This window comes from Lutra lutra, chromosome 17, assembly GCF_902655055.1.
Source record: "Lutra lutra chromosome 17, mLutLut1.2, whole genome shotgun sequence".
NCBI classification, from domain to species: Eukaryota; Metazoa; Chordata; class Mammalia; order Carnivora; family Mustelidae; genus Lutra; species Lutra lutra.
The window spans coordinates 51,194,145-51,211,861 of record NC_062294.1 but is presented as its reverse complement, the minus strand read 5'-3'; the positions used below and the strand labels follow the sequence as shown (position 1 = coordinate 51,211,861).

Genomic DNA, 17,717 nt, shown 5'->3' with positions numbered 1-17,717 from the left:
GCCCACTGGCACAGGGGACCCCAGAGTCAGCCAAGGCTCTCCGGGTCCTGGCACTCTCTGCTTTAACCATGTCCCCTCCCCCACCCCAGGCCCCTTGCCCATCCTGCCCATGGGGAGACAGGCTGAGAGGAGGGGCCAAGGTGGGTCTGGACCCCAGGTTCCTGGAGGACACCCAGAGATGGCCAGGCTGGAGGGCTGGTGGTAGACTCAGGGACAGAGAGACAGGGCCTGAGGTCCCGTGTGAGACAGAGTGAGGGAGTAGGAGAAGGTGACCCAGTGAGAGAGACAGAGGAGGGAGGGTTCTGGGATGACACCAGCTGAGGCTGGGGTGGGAGAGGAGGGGACCTTCCCAGGAGTGACAGGGACCCGGGTCATCGTCCTGTCCTTGCCCTCCTCACAGCCCTCTGCTCCCTAGCCCTCTCCCACTGGGAAGTGCTGCTGCTCTCCTAACCTCAATCCCTCCTGCTTTAGCTGCCATGGTCTCACTGCTGCCCTGGGTGGTTTTGTTTCGCTTCCACATGATGGGAGGGTGGAGAAGCAGATCACTGCAGAGGAGAGCTGTTTATGAGGGTCATAAAAATACCCTTAGCGAGCCCAGCAGGGGTGGGCACACTGCCTCCGCCCCTCTCTCACTGCCACCCCCACCCCGTCCCTTTCTTTCTGGAACTCTGTCCCCCCTCCTTCTGGATCTCTGTCCCCCTCTTTCTGGATCTCTGTTGCTGTACTCCTTCTGTCTGGATCTCTGTCTCACTTCTCTCTGGCACACTCTCTCAGGAGTGATGGTTGGGTAACTTTTGGGGATCCAGTATCCCTTTATGACAATAGGATGAAAACAAGGGGCCATTTCCCTGGGAAAGGAGCACACGGGCACCCAGCCCACCATTTGCAATTTCACAGCGTTCACAGGCCTCCAGGATGTGCATCAGCACATCCTCTCAGGAATTTGAGGGCACCAGAAGATAAAGACCCCTAATGTAGAAAAAGCCAGAGAGACGATGAATCCAAGGTGTCTGTCTCTCTTCTACCTGCCCTCTGCCGTGGTCACCCTTGTTGACCTCCTTACTGTTTGTCCAACGCACCAGACACATTCCTGCCCCAGGGCCTTTGCACTTGCTGTTCCTCTGCTTCTGGGTTCAGAAGTCCACACGGCTCCCTCCCTCACCTTCTTCAGGTCCCTGCTCAGATATCACCTCCTCTGAGGGCTTTCCACATCCCCTTATATCATCTCCTCTGTCCTTGTTCTGCTTTGCTTCAGAACACTTGTCAACTCCAGGAATTATTTTTACACTGATGCACTTACTTACTGGTCTGCTCTTTCCCCAGACCTCCCCAAGAGAACTCAAGTGCCAGGGGGCCAAGAAGTTTATCTTTTCTCCCTGCTGTGTCTCCAGGACACTCCCCCCACCCCGCCCCAGACACAGTTGGAGCTCAGTATTAATTTTTTTTAAGATTTTATTTATTTGACCCACAGAGACAGAGAGGTCACAAGTAGATGGGGTGGGGGAGCAGGCTCCCTGCTGAGCAGAGAGCCCGATGTGGGGCTCCATCCCAGGACCCTGAGATCATGACATAAGCCAAAGGTAGGTCTTAACCCTCTGAGCCCCCCAGGCGCCCCTCAATATTAATTTTTGTTGCAGAAACCTCCTGTGTCTCATTAGGACCCTAGTTGCACAGGCTCTCTGGGTCCCAGATCCTCCAGGAGCCAGATTAAAGCTCCAGACCTGCTCTGAGCAGGCCCATGGTTTACCCTCAACTTTGCACATTCCACAAACTGCCCAAACCCAGGGCGGGGGAGACCCTTGTGAAAGGCCGGGGGTCAGAACTAGGCAGAGAGACACAGGAACACCTCCAAGCCTGCACACGTGTGCAACCCCCCATGTGCACACACACACGCCCCCCCCCCAAGTCAGGGGCTGCCACACCACCGTCTGAGGCCTGAGGCTGAACGGAGGCAGACACACCCCCCAATAGGCACCATATTCAGAGACAGTAATAACCCCGCATCGTCCCACAACCAGACACATACACACACACACACACACACACACACACACACACAGCCTCAGACACAGGCCCATGAGCATCCTTGGCTCCCAGAGGAGGGAAGTTAGGGGACCCGGAGCAAGAACAGAAACTAAAATACGGGGTTTGGTTACTTACAGCCTCTGCTTCTCTTCTCTGTCTGCTCATCCGTCTCCTAGAGACAGACAGACGGACAGAGACAAAGAGAGAGAGACAAAGAGACAGAGAGGCCAAAGAGAGGCGCACCGGAGAGAAAGGGAGCCGGGGAGCAGGGGCCGGGCAGGGCGGACAGAGACCTGTGGCGGCCGCGGGGCGGGAGGCCGAAGAGGCCCGGGCCGGGTGCGGGGAGAGGGCGGCGCGGACGGGGGCGGCCCGGGTGGGGGCCCGGGGAGACCCCGACACAAAGGCCGCCCCGAGGGCGGCGGCGCGGGAGGAAGAGGGGGAGAGGGGGTGGGTGGGGGAGGAGCCGCCCGCCCCGCCCGCGGCCCAGCCACCGGCGGACAGCGGGTTAAGCATCTCGATGTGGAACTTCCGGATGTGACCACAGAGAGAGGGAGAGACCGGGAGAGACCGGGAGAGACCGGGAGGCGGGGAGACACTGAGCCACCCAGCCGCCGGCAGCCCTCCGGCCCGCTGCCGCCAGGACCCCCCGCCGCCCCCGCCCCCCTCCCTTTGCCCGCCCGCGCCCTCTCCCAGTCTCTCCAGCACCACCACCCCGGTCTCCCCAGTCTCCGGGTCCGTCGGCCGCGGGCCGCCCCGATCCTCCCGGGACCCCGGGGGCGGCGGGGGCGGGGAAGGACTGGGGGCCTGCCCCCCCCCCCGCTCACCCCTGCCCCCGCCGTCATGATCCCCTCGCCCTGACCCCCGCGGGGGAAGGGCGCCGGGGGTCCATGCGCGCAGCCTCTGCGCTGCGCGGCGCCGGCCACTGACGGCGGCGGGGGTGGGGGGGCCGGGCTCCGGGGCTCCTGCCCCACCCCCTGGCGTCCGCACCGCGGCCCATCGGGGGCCGCTGCCCCGGGCTGCGCCCGCCCTGCCGGCCAGGCCCTGGAGGGACCCGGGAGCTGCCGCCGGCATCAGCCCATGGCCGGGAGGGTAGGTCTGAGGGTGGACACCCCGCGTCCCAGCCCGGCCGCGCACCCTGTACCTCCGTCGCCCCCGCTCCGGCTCTCTGGCCCCCGTCAACCCGTCCCGCCCTCTCCACCTCTTTCTCTGCCTCCCCTCTCTGCCCCTGGTCTCTCCGGTCTCTGCTCCGGGTCTCCTCCTCACTCTATCCCCGGATCTCCTCTATCTCTGCTCCGGGTGTCCCCCTCTCTCCACCCGCTGGATCTCCTCCTCTGTCTATCCCCCCCCCCACCGCCCCCCGCCCCCGTCTCCTCTGTCTCTGCCCCGGGTCTCCCCCCTCTTTCCACCCCTGAGTCTCCTGCTCCATCTCAGGTCCTTTCTCCTACCCCCTCCTTCCTCTTCTGCCCTCCCCAGTCCTCCTCCCCGGTCTACTTTTGTTCCAAGTCCTCCTGAGGATTAGGGGTGGGGACAGTACTGGGGAGGGGGTTCTCACCAGGCCGGGCAGAAGGATTCTCTCTTCTGTGGTCCTGGGGATGGGGCAGTCGGAGGGGATCAGGCGAGGAGGTGAGTACGTACCTTTGGGGGTGGAGGAGGTGGGAACATGGCAGGCTGTGAGGACCCCATTGCACATCTTAGGAACAGTTGGATTCAACTTCGGGGCTCAGGAGAAGTTAGGAGAGGAGGAAGAGAAAGAGATGGCGAGAGGGACATACACACACAGAGCCCTCGGCACACACCCGCCAGGGGCAGGGGCCAGGGCTACCCAGGGAAGGAATGTCTACATCCTTCTGTTTGAGTCTCTTTGATTCTTTGAGTCTGTTTCCTCAAGTCCAAGGAGAGGGTTTGGCCCTGTGGATTAAGGCCCCTCTGGCCTCCCCAGGGTGCGTGCTTTTGTGATGACAGTGGTTCGCTTTGGGGCGGATCGCACAAGTGGGTTGTGCGGTTGTGCGGGCTTACACTTCGGTTCAACAAGTGTTTATGAAATGTGTGCCAGGTGCCGTGCTGTATGCCTCATTCATTCATTCACGCATGCGCTAAATGCCTCATTCATTCATTCACCCACTCATTCCTTCGTTGCTGTGTCTGGTGTTTAGTTCTGGTGGGGGAGGGGGCGGACTCACATGGTGAGTGGGGTGTGACAGGTTGTTAAGGCAGAGTCAGATGTGCCTATTTGACAACTGTGGGATGAAATTGACAGAGTGGGGGGTACAGTGTAGACATACATTTATGCATAAATGACATGCTGTGCTGCTTTTATGGGAAGTCTCCCGTGAGTGAGTATCTCTCTCCTGTATTTTCTCTCCTCCATCCCGCTCTTTCCTCCCCTCTGTCTGTCGCTTGTATCTCTGTATCTCGTTCCTAGTCTCTGAATCTCTCCATGGCTAATCTCTCCATGGCTCTCTCCCCTCCTTGCTCTGGGAGGAGCTGGAAGTTACCATCAGCTGATCCCTGACCCTCAGACCTGAGACCTGGGTCAGTCTCTCTCCTCTGGACCCTCCTGCCCACACATCAAGAATCCCTGATGGAACATTTTTCATAGGCCAGGGGTATAAGAGAAGACCATGGCATGGGGCTCTCAGACCCACCCAGACAGCTCCGTGGGACATCCACGGTCTAAAGGTGGCAGAACTCAGACCCAGGGAGCGAAAGGGCTGGTTTGGGGAGGCAAGGAGCGACATCTCCTGGGTGCCAGGGTAGAGAGGTTTCCTGATGCTTCCCTGGTGCTCTTCCCCTCTCACCTCCCCCCAGTACGATGAGCTGCCCCACTACCCAGGCATCGTGGACAGCACTGCAGCCCTGGCTGGCTTCTCGGAGGCAGTGCCCTCGGCACCGAGAGCCCCGGGGCCCTATGGCCCCCACCGGCCTCCCCAACCCCAGCCCCTGGGCTTGGACAGTGATGGCCTGAGGAGGGAGAAGGATGAGATCTACGGGTGAGTGGGGACAGGACTGAAGGCTCTGTGGGGTCTTGGGATGCGGGCCCCTTTCTTTGAGTCTCAGACTCTCGTGCTCTGTCTTGGTCTTTCCATCTCTTCCCCGGGTCTTCTGTCCCCCCTCCCCAGGTGCTTCCATCTTCCACTCGTCCCCTGCTCTCCCCTCATGAACTTTCTGTCCTGCTTCCCCCAGACACCCGCTCTTCCCGCTGCTGGCCCTGGTCTTTGAGAAATGTGAATTGGCCACGTGCTCGCCCCGGGATGGGACTGGGCTGGGCACACCTCCAGGTGGTGACGTATGCTCCTCTGATTCCTTCAACGAGGACATTGCTGCCTTTGCCAAGCAGGTGGGCATCCCCATCTGCTGTGCGCCAGGAGAACCAGCGAGGAGGGGTGGGCAGGAGACAGGACGCACCCTCCCTGGTCTCTCTCTTCCTCCCAGGTCCGCTCTGAGAGGCCCCTCTTCTCCTCCAACCCGGAGCTGGACAATCTGGTGAGATCTCTGCCCTCCTCCCAATGCTCCTTCCTCCGCAAGGGTCTCCTGTCCCACCCTCCATAGCCCTGGGGTTGGTTATGGGAGCAGACAGGAGGTCACCAGACCCACTTTCTCAAACAATTGTAATTATTGCCATTTTACAATGAGTATAGGCTAGAGTTTGAGAACTGGGACTGATGGCCTGAGTTCAAATTGGAGCTCTGCCACTCACTAGTTCTGTGAACCAGGACAAGGAGCTGAATCTCCCTGTGCCTCGGTTTCCTCATCTGTAGCTAGTAGCTATTCCTATCTCATAGGGCTGTTGTGAGAATATGAGCTAACAAGAGTTGAGCACTTAGAACAGTGCCTGGCACAGAACAGAGACCAAATAGGCATTAGCTCTTCTATCAGCCAGGACAACAGAGCCCATGCCGAGATGAGTGCAGGGACTCGGCTGCCAAGGGCAAAGGAGAGAATAGAGGGAGAGAGGAGGAGAAATACCCTGGCTTCTCCCTTTTATTTGCTTTCCAGCTCCGGCCAGGGCTTCCTATGGGGTGCCCCCTTTGGCAAAGGGGTCTGGGAAATGTAGTTTACAGTCAGAGGGTGGGAAATGGAGCAAGGGGCAAGCAGGCAGAAGATGGGGTATTTTTATTACAGCAGACAGTCATTCACTTCTCTTGCGATGGATCCTTTCCCGACTCGTCCACCTCTTGCTTCTCTTTCTCTGTCTCTGACTCTCCGGCATTTCATCTTTCCTTAATTCTGGGTCTCTGTGTCTGTTCCCTGTCGCTCTCTGACCCTGTGGTTCTGTCCCTCTCTGCCTGTCCTCTGTCTTTGTCATTCTATCTCACTCTTTCTGTTCTTCTCTCTCTCCTTTTCTCCCCTTTCTCCTCCCTCCTCCTCCTTCTTTTCCTCCTCCTCCTCTGGTCCTTCTCCCTCTTTCTCTCCCTCTTCCCCTCCCCCCCTTCCATCCCTCCCTCTCTCCCCTGCTCTGTCTCTTCCTGTCTCCGTTTTCAGATGATACAGGCCATCCAGGTGCTCCGTTTCCACCTGCTGGAGCTGGAGAAGGTGAGTGCTTCTCACTTCCCCTCACACCCTCACTTCCCCCCCATCCCTCCCCTTCTCACCCCTTCCACCCCTCCTCAGGCCCTCTGCCCACTGGAGTTGGAGCAGAATGCTGCCCCATCCCTGTACACCCCAGCCCTGGCTCCCGGGTGGCCCCCCCAGTACCCCGGTGCCCCCTCAGGTCCACGACCTGTGCGACAACTTCTGTCACCGCTACATCACCTGCCTCAAGGGAAAGATGCCCATCGACCTGGTCATCGAGGATCGGGATGGCGGCTGCAGGGAGGACCTCGAGGAGTACCCGGCCTCCTGCCCCAGCCTCCCGGATCAGGTGGGCCGGGGATGGGGCACCAGGCATCACCCCGCAACCATAGCCGTGAGCGGACACAGACAGGCCGCAGCGTGAGGGCGCCCCCACCCCCCAGCCTCAGCCCGCTATGCCTGACCACTGGGCATGCGCCCACGACGCAAGAGCTACTGCGCAGACCCGGATACAGCCTGATGGCAGCGCATGCGCACAAATGTGCATGCGCACACACGCATACACGTAGACTCAGTTGTACCCACACAGCCTCAGACACAGCCACGCAAACTCAGTCCCCGCCGTTCTCACTCGCGGCTAGATGAGCACATATGCCACCTACTCAAACACACGCGTCCCAGCCGCAGAGCAGCGTCATACGCTGCACACCCCGAGCGAGACCCGCACTTCTAGAGCAACAGCCATTACGACAGACGGAGCCAAACGGTCCCAGATCCTGCCACCCAGACTTGGACACCGCCGCACTTAGACCCAGCGCGGCGCGAGTGCAGGGCCTGCGCACACGCAGACACGTGCCACCTTCACCACATGATAGCCGGACCGCAAGCAGGTACCCACACTCCGTGCTGCGCCGGGTGCCGATGGACAGTCACGTAAGAGCAGCGCAGAGCCCGACCCGGACCACCCCCACAAGGGGGTCACACCTGCCCCCAGATACAGGCTCATGGCCGTGCCCCGGCATAGACTCGAGCAGGCTGCCCACAGCAGTCACAGACCGGCCCCGAGGACCCTCTGCCACACGACCCACGGTCTGCACATGCGCAGCGAGAACCCCACTCAGAGGCCTGGTGGTGTTCCGCGTTTTCGCGGTGTCGCCAATACACACCCGTAGCAGTCATGCGGCCCGGTGTAGTCACGAAGCCACGCATGCAGTAACCACACACACCGTCTCACAGAGAAGACAACTCATCTCTTGAACAACAGACGCAAACTTAGGACACCGTGGCCTCCTGATCTCAGGAAGGTACACGAGGTCATCTCAGAGAGGGACGCAGGCGTGAGTGCACTGACCCGGGCCACACCACAGTCTCAAGGCAGCTTCAGGCACACTGCTGTGGACACGCACCCATGGCGTCCCATCAGACCCAGCCCTAGAAGAGCCCCAGGAGCCTCTGCAGCCAAGATCAAAAGCCTTCGGATTGATGATCCCACAGTTTGCACACCCGTCCACCATGCACTCAAATACACAGTTCCACACAGACATGCCACACCTGGGGTAACCTTCTCTGAGCTGTGACATCTCCAGCCTGGCCCCCCCAGGATACAGATGAGACACCCGTGGTGGGCCATGGCAGGCTGTGGGGGGGGTGGTAGGAGTTGGGGGGCTGCTTACAAAGCAACCGGCATGGTCCAGGGCAATCAGGACAGGTGGGGTACCCTGGGATTCAACAAGAGCTGTAACCCACCCAGTCTGCGTCCCAGCAATCGAGCTGAACCTTAAACTGAATGACAAAGAAGGTTTGACACTGTGTGCTGGTAGGTCAGGCACCAGGACACAGAGCAGGCCGAGGGCTGAGCTAATGCATTGTCCAGTTCTTCAAAGTGTGTCAGAGTCTAGATAAAGCACAGCCTGAATCCTCCCCCACCATCTGCAATTCAGAGAGACCTCCCCACCCCATCTCTGAAAAACAGAAGTTGTTTTTTATCCCCCCTAAGTTTAGTGCAAACTCATTTGGCAGCAAAGTCTGACCTGAACTAATGAGAGGCTATTTATAGACTTTATTTATTCCACTTAGTTAAATATTCATCCATTTTGCTGCAGAAATGTTAATGAGTCTGATGAAGAGGTTAAGCCCCAGACCCTGCTGGGGGTGTCATGAAATACACAGTGTGTGGGCAGATTTAGTGTCTACAAAGGGGAACCGTTCTAGGGGCACCCGGCTGGCTCAGGCAGTAGAGCTGAGACTCTGGATCTTGGGGTCTTGAGGTTACTTTTAAAAATAAATTTTTAAAAAATTAAAATGTGGAAAGTTCTGAATTCTGAAACACTGCTGGCCCTCTAGGATTTAAGCTAAGCTGCTGTGGATCTAAAGCTCATGTTTATGGGGCGACTGCTGTGTGTCTCTACGCGAATGAACTCACCGAGTCCTTTCCACGCTCTGTGAGGTGGGGACCGTTGTTGTCTTCTATTTTCCAGTTAAGGAAGGCACAGAGGCACAGAGAAGTGAAGCAACTCGCCCAAGGCCACACAGCCAGGAAAGAGGCAGGGACAGGATTTACATTCAGGTGTCCCAGCTCCAGAGCCCATGGTCTCAGTCACTGTGCTATAGGGCACCCAAGCCTTGGCACTGACCTTTAGCTCTTGTTTTCCAGAATAATACATGGATTAGAGACCATGAGGACAGCGGGTCTGTACATTTGGGGACCCCGGGTCCATCCAGTGGGGGCCTAGCCTCCCAGAGTGGGGACAACTCCAGTGACCAAGGTAAGAAGCCTGGGAGGTGGAGGGGAAATGTGGGAGTCGGCCTGAGGATTTAAGTTAGACAGCAAGTAGGACTTCCAGAAGTGCAAGGACAATAGGGGTGTGGAGTGGTCTCTCGGGTGAGGGTTCTGGGTCCCTCTGATCTCCCTGCTCACTGCCCACAAACACAGCTTGCCTGTCCTCCCTCAGGAGATGGACTAGACACAAGTGTGGCCTCTCCCAGTTCCGGGGGAGAGGACGAGGAGCTGGACCAGGAGCGGCGGCGTAATAAGAAGAGGGGGATCTTTCCCAAGGTGGCTACTAACATCATGAGAGCCTGGCTGTTCCAGCACCTCTCGGTGAGAGCCCTGGGGCCCGGGTGCAGGGTGGGCATAGAGAGAGAAGGAGAAGGACGGCCGCACAGAGACTGAGGCCCCAAGAGAGACCCAGAGATGGGAGACTGAGACTCGGAGGAGATACAGAGGGCGAATCGCAAGGGGAGGGGCCTGACTTGAGCAAGCATCCTTGAGCGCTGGCTGCCTGCCAGGTGCCACTAGGGCTCAGTCCTGCCCCCAACCCACCGGCCATGGCCATTCACATCCCCCCCACCAATCACCAAACAGAGCCTATGAGGATGGGGCTGGGAGGTTCCATTCTGCAAGCGAGGAGCCCAGAGGTCTCCTAGCCAGACGTGGGTTCAGATACGGGCAGTTTGGGCTTCTCCAGTGCAACATGCTGCCTTGTGGAGGGAGCCAGGAAAATACAGGAAGAGAGTCAGGGAGAGACTAAGTCCCAGAGGGACTGAGACCAGGACAGCAAGAGACATGCACTGAGAGACATGCACTGGGACCCTGATAGAGGCTCAGACAGGGCCCGTGCTGGGCTTTGCCTCCCTTCTGGTGTTGGAGCCCCCACCCTGAGCTTTGGTCTCCCTAATGAGAGCTGGCCAATTAGCCTCTAATTGCTAGAAGAGGCGGGGGCGCCCACAAGCATAATTGCCCGAAGCTTGGCTCCGCTTCCCTCCACTGGCCCCTGGGGAAGCTGAGTCTCTGGGTCCTGCCCCAGCCTGGGCTCACCATCCCCACGGGGCCAGGCCCTGGAGATCAGATGGCAGCTGGGCAGGCAGGGTGACTCTCTGCTGGTGGTCACAGCACCCATACCCCTCGGAGGAGCAGAAGAAGCAGCTGGCGCAGGACACAGGGCTCACGATCCTGCAAGTCAACAACTGGTGAGTGACCCAGGAGGCTCTTGTGAGTCCCTGGGCCAGCCTGGGTGGGAGGCCGGGCGCTGTCCACGGTGCTGAAGGAGGCCCTGAAGCCCCCGGGAGCCTCTCCTCTCCCCTCCTCTATCCCGTCCTCTTTCCAGCTCCGTCTCCGTGTGTTCATTTCGGCCTCTCTCCTACTCCCTCTTTACACCCTCCTCGGTTTCCACAACCCCCTCCCAGGTTCATCAACGCCCGGAGACGCATCGTGCAACCAATGATCGATCAATCCAACCGCACAGGTACAGGGAGAAAAGGGGGAGAGAGGGCCTAATGTTCCCCAGGGAGTATCAAAGCTGGGACCCGCATATCCCGGGGCTCAGCCTGCACCCCTCAACCTCCTTCCCAGGGCAGAGTGCAGCCTTCAGCCCAGAGGGCCAGCCCATGGGGGGCTACACGGAAGCTCAGCCACACATGACTGTCAGGCCTCCAGGTAAGTCCCCGTCCCTTAACTAACCCTGCCCCCAGCACGCCAGGCCCCTCCTCTCAATGAAGATGCCCCACCTTCTGGGATTCAGTTCATGAATAATGCAGTACTTCATTTGCATAACAGTGGAGCTGGAGGGACCCTCGCAGATTTCCAGGAGCCCACTTCTTAGCTGAGCTTGTTTCTTCCAGGCTCCGCCCATCCACTGGAAGGTTCTACTTAAAGGACTAGTACCTTTTTTAAAAAGATTTAAAAAAAAAAAAAAAAGGGGGGGGGGCACCTGGGTGGCTCAGTGGTTAAGCCGCTGCCTTCGGCTCAGGTCATGATCTCAGAGTCCTGGGATCGAGCCCCGCATCGCATCAGGCTCTCTGCTCAGCAGGGAGCCTGCTTCCTCCTCTCTCTCTGCCTGCCTCTCTGCCTACTTGTTATCTCTCTGTCAAATAAATAAATAAAATCTTTAAAAAAAATAAATAAATAAATAAAAATAAAAAGATTTTATTTTATTTGAGAGAGAGAGAGCGCGCGCACACGCATGTGTATACACACACACACACACACACACACACACACACAAACATGTAGGGTGGGGGTGGGGTAGGCATGGAGCACCAGAGGAAGAGGGACAGATGGACCCTGCGAGGAGCACAGAGCCCACCATGGGGCTCGATCTCACAACCCTGAGATCAGGACCTGAGCTGAAACCAAGAATCAGAGGCTCAGCGGACTGAGCCACCCAGGCGTCCCAGGTCTAGTACTTTCTTAAATGATGACTCAGTCTGTCTTGATAGAGGGATCCCCTGGGGAGGGAGATGGTGGGAGGGATTTGGGGCATATGGGAAAGTCAGGGGAAGACTCACAGCCCTCCTCTTTTCTCTTCCAGGTTCGATGGGAATGAGTTTGAACTTAGAAGGAGAGTGGCATTATCTATAGATTCAGGACAAGTGTGAGTGTCCGATGTCTCGGGGTTCTGGGTTGGGGGTTGTGTAGATCTCAAAGCTCGGTAAGGCCTCCAGATTCCAATACTGCACCCACCTGGAGGGGGTCCACCTGGGTCTGCAGGGCTCAGTGGGAAGATGGTTTTCCACCCACCCGCTCATTCATTCGTCTGTACGTGTGTCCATCCATCAGTCATCCACCTATCCACTCTCCATGTAAACACACATCCACTCAATCCATAGTCATCTGTCCGCCCACCCACCTGGTCAGCCATCCACCTCCACACCGACCCAGCCGCCCACCTGTGAGCCACCCATGCCTCCGTCCACCACCGGTCCTCCAACCAGCAAATACAACAATCCAGTCTTCCACCCCCGTCCACACTGATCTGCCCCCTCCAAAGCTTCACCCGCCCACCTGCCCACCCAGTCATCTGCACACCCATCCGTTCACACACCTCCAGCAGACATGAAACCCTCTTCCGGATCCTGACCAGTCTCAGACAGGGTCCTGCTCTTGAGAAAATTTGAGCTTTGGAGGAAGTGAACATCAGAAAGGAATGACGGTCCAGAGCAACAGGTGGAACAATATAGAGCATGCTCGGAGGAGGGAGACGTCACCTGTCCCTGAGATAGCAGGAAAGACTTCAGAGAGGAAGTAACTTCTAGGTAGGGCTTTGAAGGATGAATAGGAGTCCACTGGGGAGAAGAGGGAGGGGCAAGGGAGTTGGGTACTTTCTTTCACTCTCCCAGGTCTTAAGACTTCAGAGCATCTTCCCACTTAGTCTTCATAAAAACCCTCCAAGAGGGAGAAATTATTATTTTTGTGTTACAGATGAGAAAAATTGATGCTCAGAAAGAAAACTTCACTTGTACAGGTTCACTGAGCTCAGAAAAGTAGAGGGAATAGTATGTGCAAAGGCCCAGGGTTCAGGGGCTGCCTGCAATTTCTATAACACAAATCAGACCTTGACTGACTCCGAGTTAAAACTCTTCTGTGGCTCCCGAGTGCCCTCTGGTGAAGTCCAGAATCTTCAGTTACTCACCTCTACACTCCCTCATTTAATGCACATTCCCTGAGTACTTGTGTGCCTGGCCCTGGACTGGGTAGTGCTGGGGACATAGCAGTGATCACGACAACCCAGCCTTGCCCTCACCGGGCTCATTGTCCATTGGGGGAGACACACCAGTCTTCAGGCAGTGATGCCCAAAGTGGACAGGGCTGGTATGAGGGAACCCAGGAACTGGAGGAGCCCAGAGGGAGTATCAGACCCAGGCTGGGAGGCTTCAGGGAAGACTTCCTGGAAGAGGGGACTTGGGAGCTGAGACCAGGAGAACTGAAGGTGTGAGGCAGGAAAGGAGGGAATAGCATATGCAAAGGCCCAGTGCACTTAGCAAACTCAAGGCTATGAGACAGCCCTGTGCCCCCATCACCACTACCTCCAGACCGATGAGGGGGAAGGAGGACTGGCCTGGGCTGGCACCAGCAGGCTGGCTGGCGAGTAGTGAACTTGGGGCCAACAGAAAGGCTAGGTGATGGGAGTGGAGACCTAAGAGAGCTTAGGCGTGGAGCCTGGGAAGGAGAGGTGGACATTTGTCCAGGGCCTGGCAGGTCGGTAGGGGTCTCAGCTCTGCCCCGACCAACCAAGGGTGGGTGTGGCCTGGTCTGAGTGTCACGGGACCTCAAAAGAGGTGGAGGGGGTTCCCAGTCTCTCTCCTTGTCTTCTTTTCTCTTTCTCGGTCTTAGGGGTCTTGTCTCTTTCTTCATCTCTCTCTCTGTTGCCTCTGTTTCTATTCCTCGTCCTTCCCTCCCTCCCTCCCTCTGCACTCCTCTCACTGTGGGGCTGATGTGGGACCAAATGCCTCCCCACTTCCTGACTTGGCCTCTCATCCCCTCTCCACAGACCCCCGCCTCCGGACTGTGACCACTAAGCTCACACCTGGTTCCGGTCCCCGCCTGGCCCCCTGACTTCAGGACCCCACCTCCTAAGGTCCCCAACGCAATGCCTACCTCCCTGGGGCCCCACCGGGGCATGGGGGCCTGAGTGCCCACTCGAGGGTCTCTCAAGGACAAAGACAAGGCCCCTAGGCCCTGCGCCCCACTTCTGCCATCACCTCTGCCTCGAGCCCAAGCTGAGATCCCGGGCCCGGGTCTTCAGAAGATGGTGGCTGGGGGGGTCCCCCGCCTCCAGGCTAGAGAAGAGACTGGCAGTGGGCTGCGGAGGTCAGGGAAGGAGGGTCCCCTTCTCTCCCCTACCTCCCTTCACTGACGTCTTCTACTTTTTTTTTTAATGATAAAATCTTTAAAAACAAAAAGCCGCCAGTCTGGGTTCTTTGTCTCTTTCGAGATTCAAATTCTCATCCATCTGAAGCTCATGAACCACCAATTATAATAATTTTTACTCTTTGCTTTAAAAGATTTTATTTGTCAGAGTGAGAAAACAAGCACAGGGAGGGGCAGAGGGAGAGGCAGGCTCCCCGCTGAGCCGGGAGCTCTATGTGGGGCTCGATCCCAGAACCCCGAGATCATGACCTGAGTCGAAGGCAGACACTTCACTGACTGAGCCACCCAGGTGTCCTAATAATTGATACTCTTTTTTTTTTAAAGATTTTATTTATTTATTTGACAGAGATCACAAGTAGGGGGAGAGGCAGGCAGAGAGAGGGAGGGAAGCAGGCTCCCTGCCGAGCAGAGAACCTGATGCAGGGCTCTATCCCAGGACCCTGAGATCATGACCTGAGCTGAAGGCAGAGGCTTTAACCCACTGAGCCACCCAGGCACCCCAATAATTGATACTCTTTATCCCCACTCTCCCCAGGCACTCTGTATCAATTAGCTATTGCTGTGTAACAGACCATCCCGAAGCTTTGTGGTTCACAAGGCCAACTCTTTTTTAGCTCGTTATGCTATGGGTTGGCATAACTAGGCTCTGCTGGGCAGTTCATGTGACTTCAACAGGGCTCTGCTGTGTATCTGTGGCCAGAGATGGGTCAGCAAGAGGGCTCTGCTGGCTGGCAGCAGGGGCAACAGGAGGTTGTCCCGTTCATTCACACACAGGCTCAGCTGGCCCTCAAGAAGGAACAGAAGGGCCCAAGACCTCCTGAGGCCCCAGCTCAGGTCTGACTCCTGGTTCTCTCAGCTGCATCCTCTTGGCCACAAATCTCAGGGCCAGCCAGATTCAAGGGAGGAGACAGAGACTCCACCCCTTACAGGGCGGGGATGGGGGCTTGCAAACTCACAGCACAAGAGATGGGGACACGGGGAGGGATGAAGTAAAATGGCCCCTTTTGCATCAGTCTCCCACACTGTGGCTCCAAGATGACTTTTTTCGTCTGTCCCATGGGACACAAACGCAGTTACCCCAGGGTGTCCTTGGAAACACTCATGCATGGCCAACAGACCACCAGGCTGCACAGCAGGGAGGTCGTGAACCCAGACTCTAGCCCCAACCTGCCTGGGTTCAAATCCCCATTTGCTCCATGATATTCACTCTCAGGACTGAACAGAACTGAGCTTGGAAGGGTGAGACCCCCAGAGCCCACCTCCAAACACCACTCACTCACATACTCATCTTTTTTTTCAAAATTTTATTATATAGAGAGAGCATGCATGTGAGGGAGAGTTAGGGGCGGGGCAGGGCGGGGCAGAGGGAGAGGGACAAGCAGACTCCAGCAGCAAGACTGTGAGACTGCATGGGGTTTCTGACCTGAGCTAAATCAGGAGTTCGGGGCTCCGCCTACAGGGCCACCCAGGAGCCCCTCATATAGGCACCTCATAATACAGCGGCCTCTGGAACCTCCTAATGCAAACATGGAAACTGAGGTTCTGTGAGGCCTGTGATCCACAGACGCCCTCACCCTCCGCAACAAGGTGCACGTGGCTCAGATCTCACTCACGGGTCTGCCGCCAACTCCAGGAGCTGCCAATCCTGCTGTTTTGTTCCCGAGCTGCCGTGGAGCTCAGTGCAAACTGTAAGTTGCTTGGGTTTGGACCCTTGTCTGTGGCAAATAGCTCAGTCCCCCTTCCGCGCCTCCGTCCTAGGCGCTCCCTTTGCCCTGGATCACCTTCCTCTGCTCGGCAAAGATTCAGGAGCAGCCAAACCCAGGCACCCCGCTTCCGACTACCTGCCGCTCCTTCCTCGTCCCATCCCTTTTCCTCCTCACGTCCCCTCACTGGAAATCTCTCCGTCACTAATTCACCTGTTTCGTTATTGGCTTGAACCTCAGCCCTGGCAGCGCTGGTCGTGCCACAAGTACCCAGGGGACAAGAGGCGGAGGGCAGAGGAAGCGAGGCAGCTGAGCCTCATTCACTCGGGCCCCGGCCCAGGGTGTCTCTGAGGTCCGCAGTCTGTGCTCTGGGCACGTCTGTGAGCAAGGCCAAGACCCCTCTCCTCAGGAGCTGGCGTCCTAGTGTGGGGGGGCCCCCACAAAGGGCCGAGCAAATGAGCACTTGGTTTAGACTGCGAGGTGACAGGAAGTCGTAAGTAGAGCAGAGTCGGGGTGGAAGTTAGCTGCTGGGGCCAGGCTCCGAGGGGCTCCACACCGACCCACCTGGTTCACCCTTAGGACTAGGGAAGTGCGCTGTCCCCATTTCCCAGATGAGGAGACTGAGGCCCAGAGTGGTGAACTTGCGCCGGCCCAGGGTCACACAGCTGGAGAGTGTGTGGGTCTCCATTCAGACCGGCGTCCTGAAGCCTGTGGGCTAACCACTACGCCCGTGTGGCCTCTTATTTAAAAAAAAAAAAAATAGAATTCTAAGAGTCTGTGATTTTGAAAGGACCTAGCATGACCTATTCTCTGTGTTAGATATGATTTTGGTGACTCCGAATCGTGTTTATCTCCCGCCAGCTCCGCGGGACTGCAGTCGGTTGGACGGGGGCTAGAAAGCAGGAAGGACGTCCCGGCCCCACTTTGAGGGCAGGTGGGGGGGGGGGGGCAGGGAGGGGGCGGGGCCGGGCGGAGGCCTGAGGTCGGCCTCCGGGGAAGCGGGCGCTGCTGCCTGTACGGGTGGGGGCGGAGGAATGGGGGAACCCGGGACTCGGGCGAGTGGGGGAGGGGGCAGTTCCCCTCCCCCTTCCCCACCTGCTCGGCGACTGGAAATGCCTCTCGCTGAATCCTCTCTAATTAAACCAATTGGATGTGCCACCGGGGAGGAGAGAAATTGGGCGGGAGGTTAATTGTAACTAAAAATACCTCCCCCGTTTCCTAGGGTGAGGAACCCCGGCCCGGGGAGGTGGGGAACCCGCCGGATCTCCGGGTCGCCCGCGGGGGGCGGGGGGGTTTGCGAGTGGCGGGGCCCGGCTGGCTCGGGCCTGTGCGGCTGGGGGTGGGCGTCGGCGGCTGAGCCTGTCCCTGCGCGGCGCGCGTGTGTCCCCCACCAATGCCCGGGTCCCAGGTTGCGTCTGTCACGCCGTGCCTCGGTCCAGCTCGTGTGTTTGCGATTACGAGACTCGGGGCGTCACTACCTGAGTCGGGGGGGGGATTGTGGGGCTAAGCGGGGTCTCCTTCATAACTGGGGGCCTCCTTGAATGAGTTCACGGCGGTGTCTCTGCGTGTGGCTTTGTAGGGTCCTGGGAGCTCTGTTTGCAGGACAGCGAGACAGCGCGGCTCCGGGTCATTCCAGCTTCGGTGTCGGTGAATGTGGGGCAGGCAATGAGCCTGGGCTCCCTCCAGAGGGCGCTGAGGAGCCGTGGAAGGCGGTTTGTCTGCAACCGCTTCCTGGAGATGTAATTGACTAACCTTAAAACCGTCCCATTTAAAGCCTGCGGTCGGATGGCTCTCATCTAGTGACAGAGCTGTGCAGCCGTCACCATAAC

General features: G+C 57.8%; 1 protein-coding gene across 3 annotated transcripts; it reads left to right on the top strand.

Moving 5' to 3' along the window:
* Positions 1-1,955: 1,955 nt before the first annotated feature.
* MEIS3 (Meis homeobox 3) lies at positions 1,956-14,164 on the top strand. Of its 3 annotated transcripts, none has more exons than XM_047712330.1 (13): positions 1,956-3,114; positions 4,834-5,015; positions 5,209-5,362; positions 5,458-5,508; positions 6,508-6,558; positions 6,788-6,886; positions 9,191-9,302; positions 9,489-9,637; positions 10,430-10,506; positions 10,723-10,781; positions 10,889-10,972; positions 11,847-11,909; positions 13,806-14,164. In XM_047712330.1, exons 1-12 carry the CDS (start codon positions 3,103-3,105, stop codon positions 11,894-11,896), a joined length of 1,080 nt encoding a protein of 359 aa, XP_047568286.1. In that variant the 5' UTR covers positions 1,956-3,102; the 3' UTR covers positions 11,897-11,909; positions 13,806-14,164. The 3 variants fall into 3 exon arrangements, with proteins under 3 accessions (XP_047568286.1, XP_047568287.1, XP_047568285.1); XM_047712329.1 differs by having other exon boundaries at positions 1,958-3,114; positions 6,737-6,886; XM_047712331.1 differs by lacking the exon at positions 6,788-6,886.
* Positions 14,165-17,717: the final 3,553 nt, after the last annotated feature.

What these genes read in the sequence shown, in the direction of transcription:
- MEIS3 (XM_047712329.1), top strand. An exon ending in GGCTGTTCCAGCACCTCTCG is followed by an intron (nt 9,638 to 10,429) that starts GTGAGAGCCCTG and finishes TGGTGGTCACAG; the next exon opens with CACCCATACCCCTCGGAGGA. An exon ending in ATCCTGCAAGTCAACAACTG is followed by an intron (nt 10,507 to 10,722) that starts GTGAGTGACCCA and finishes ACCCCCTCCCAG; the next exon opens with GTTCATCAACGCCCGGAGAC.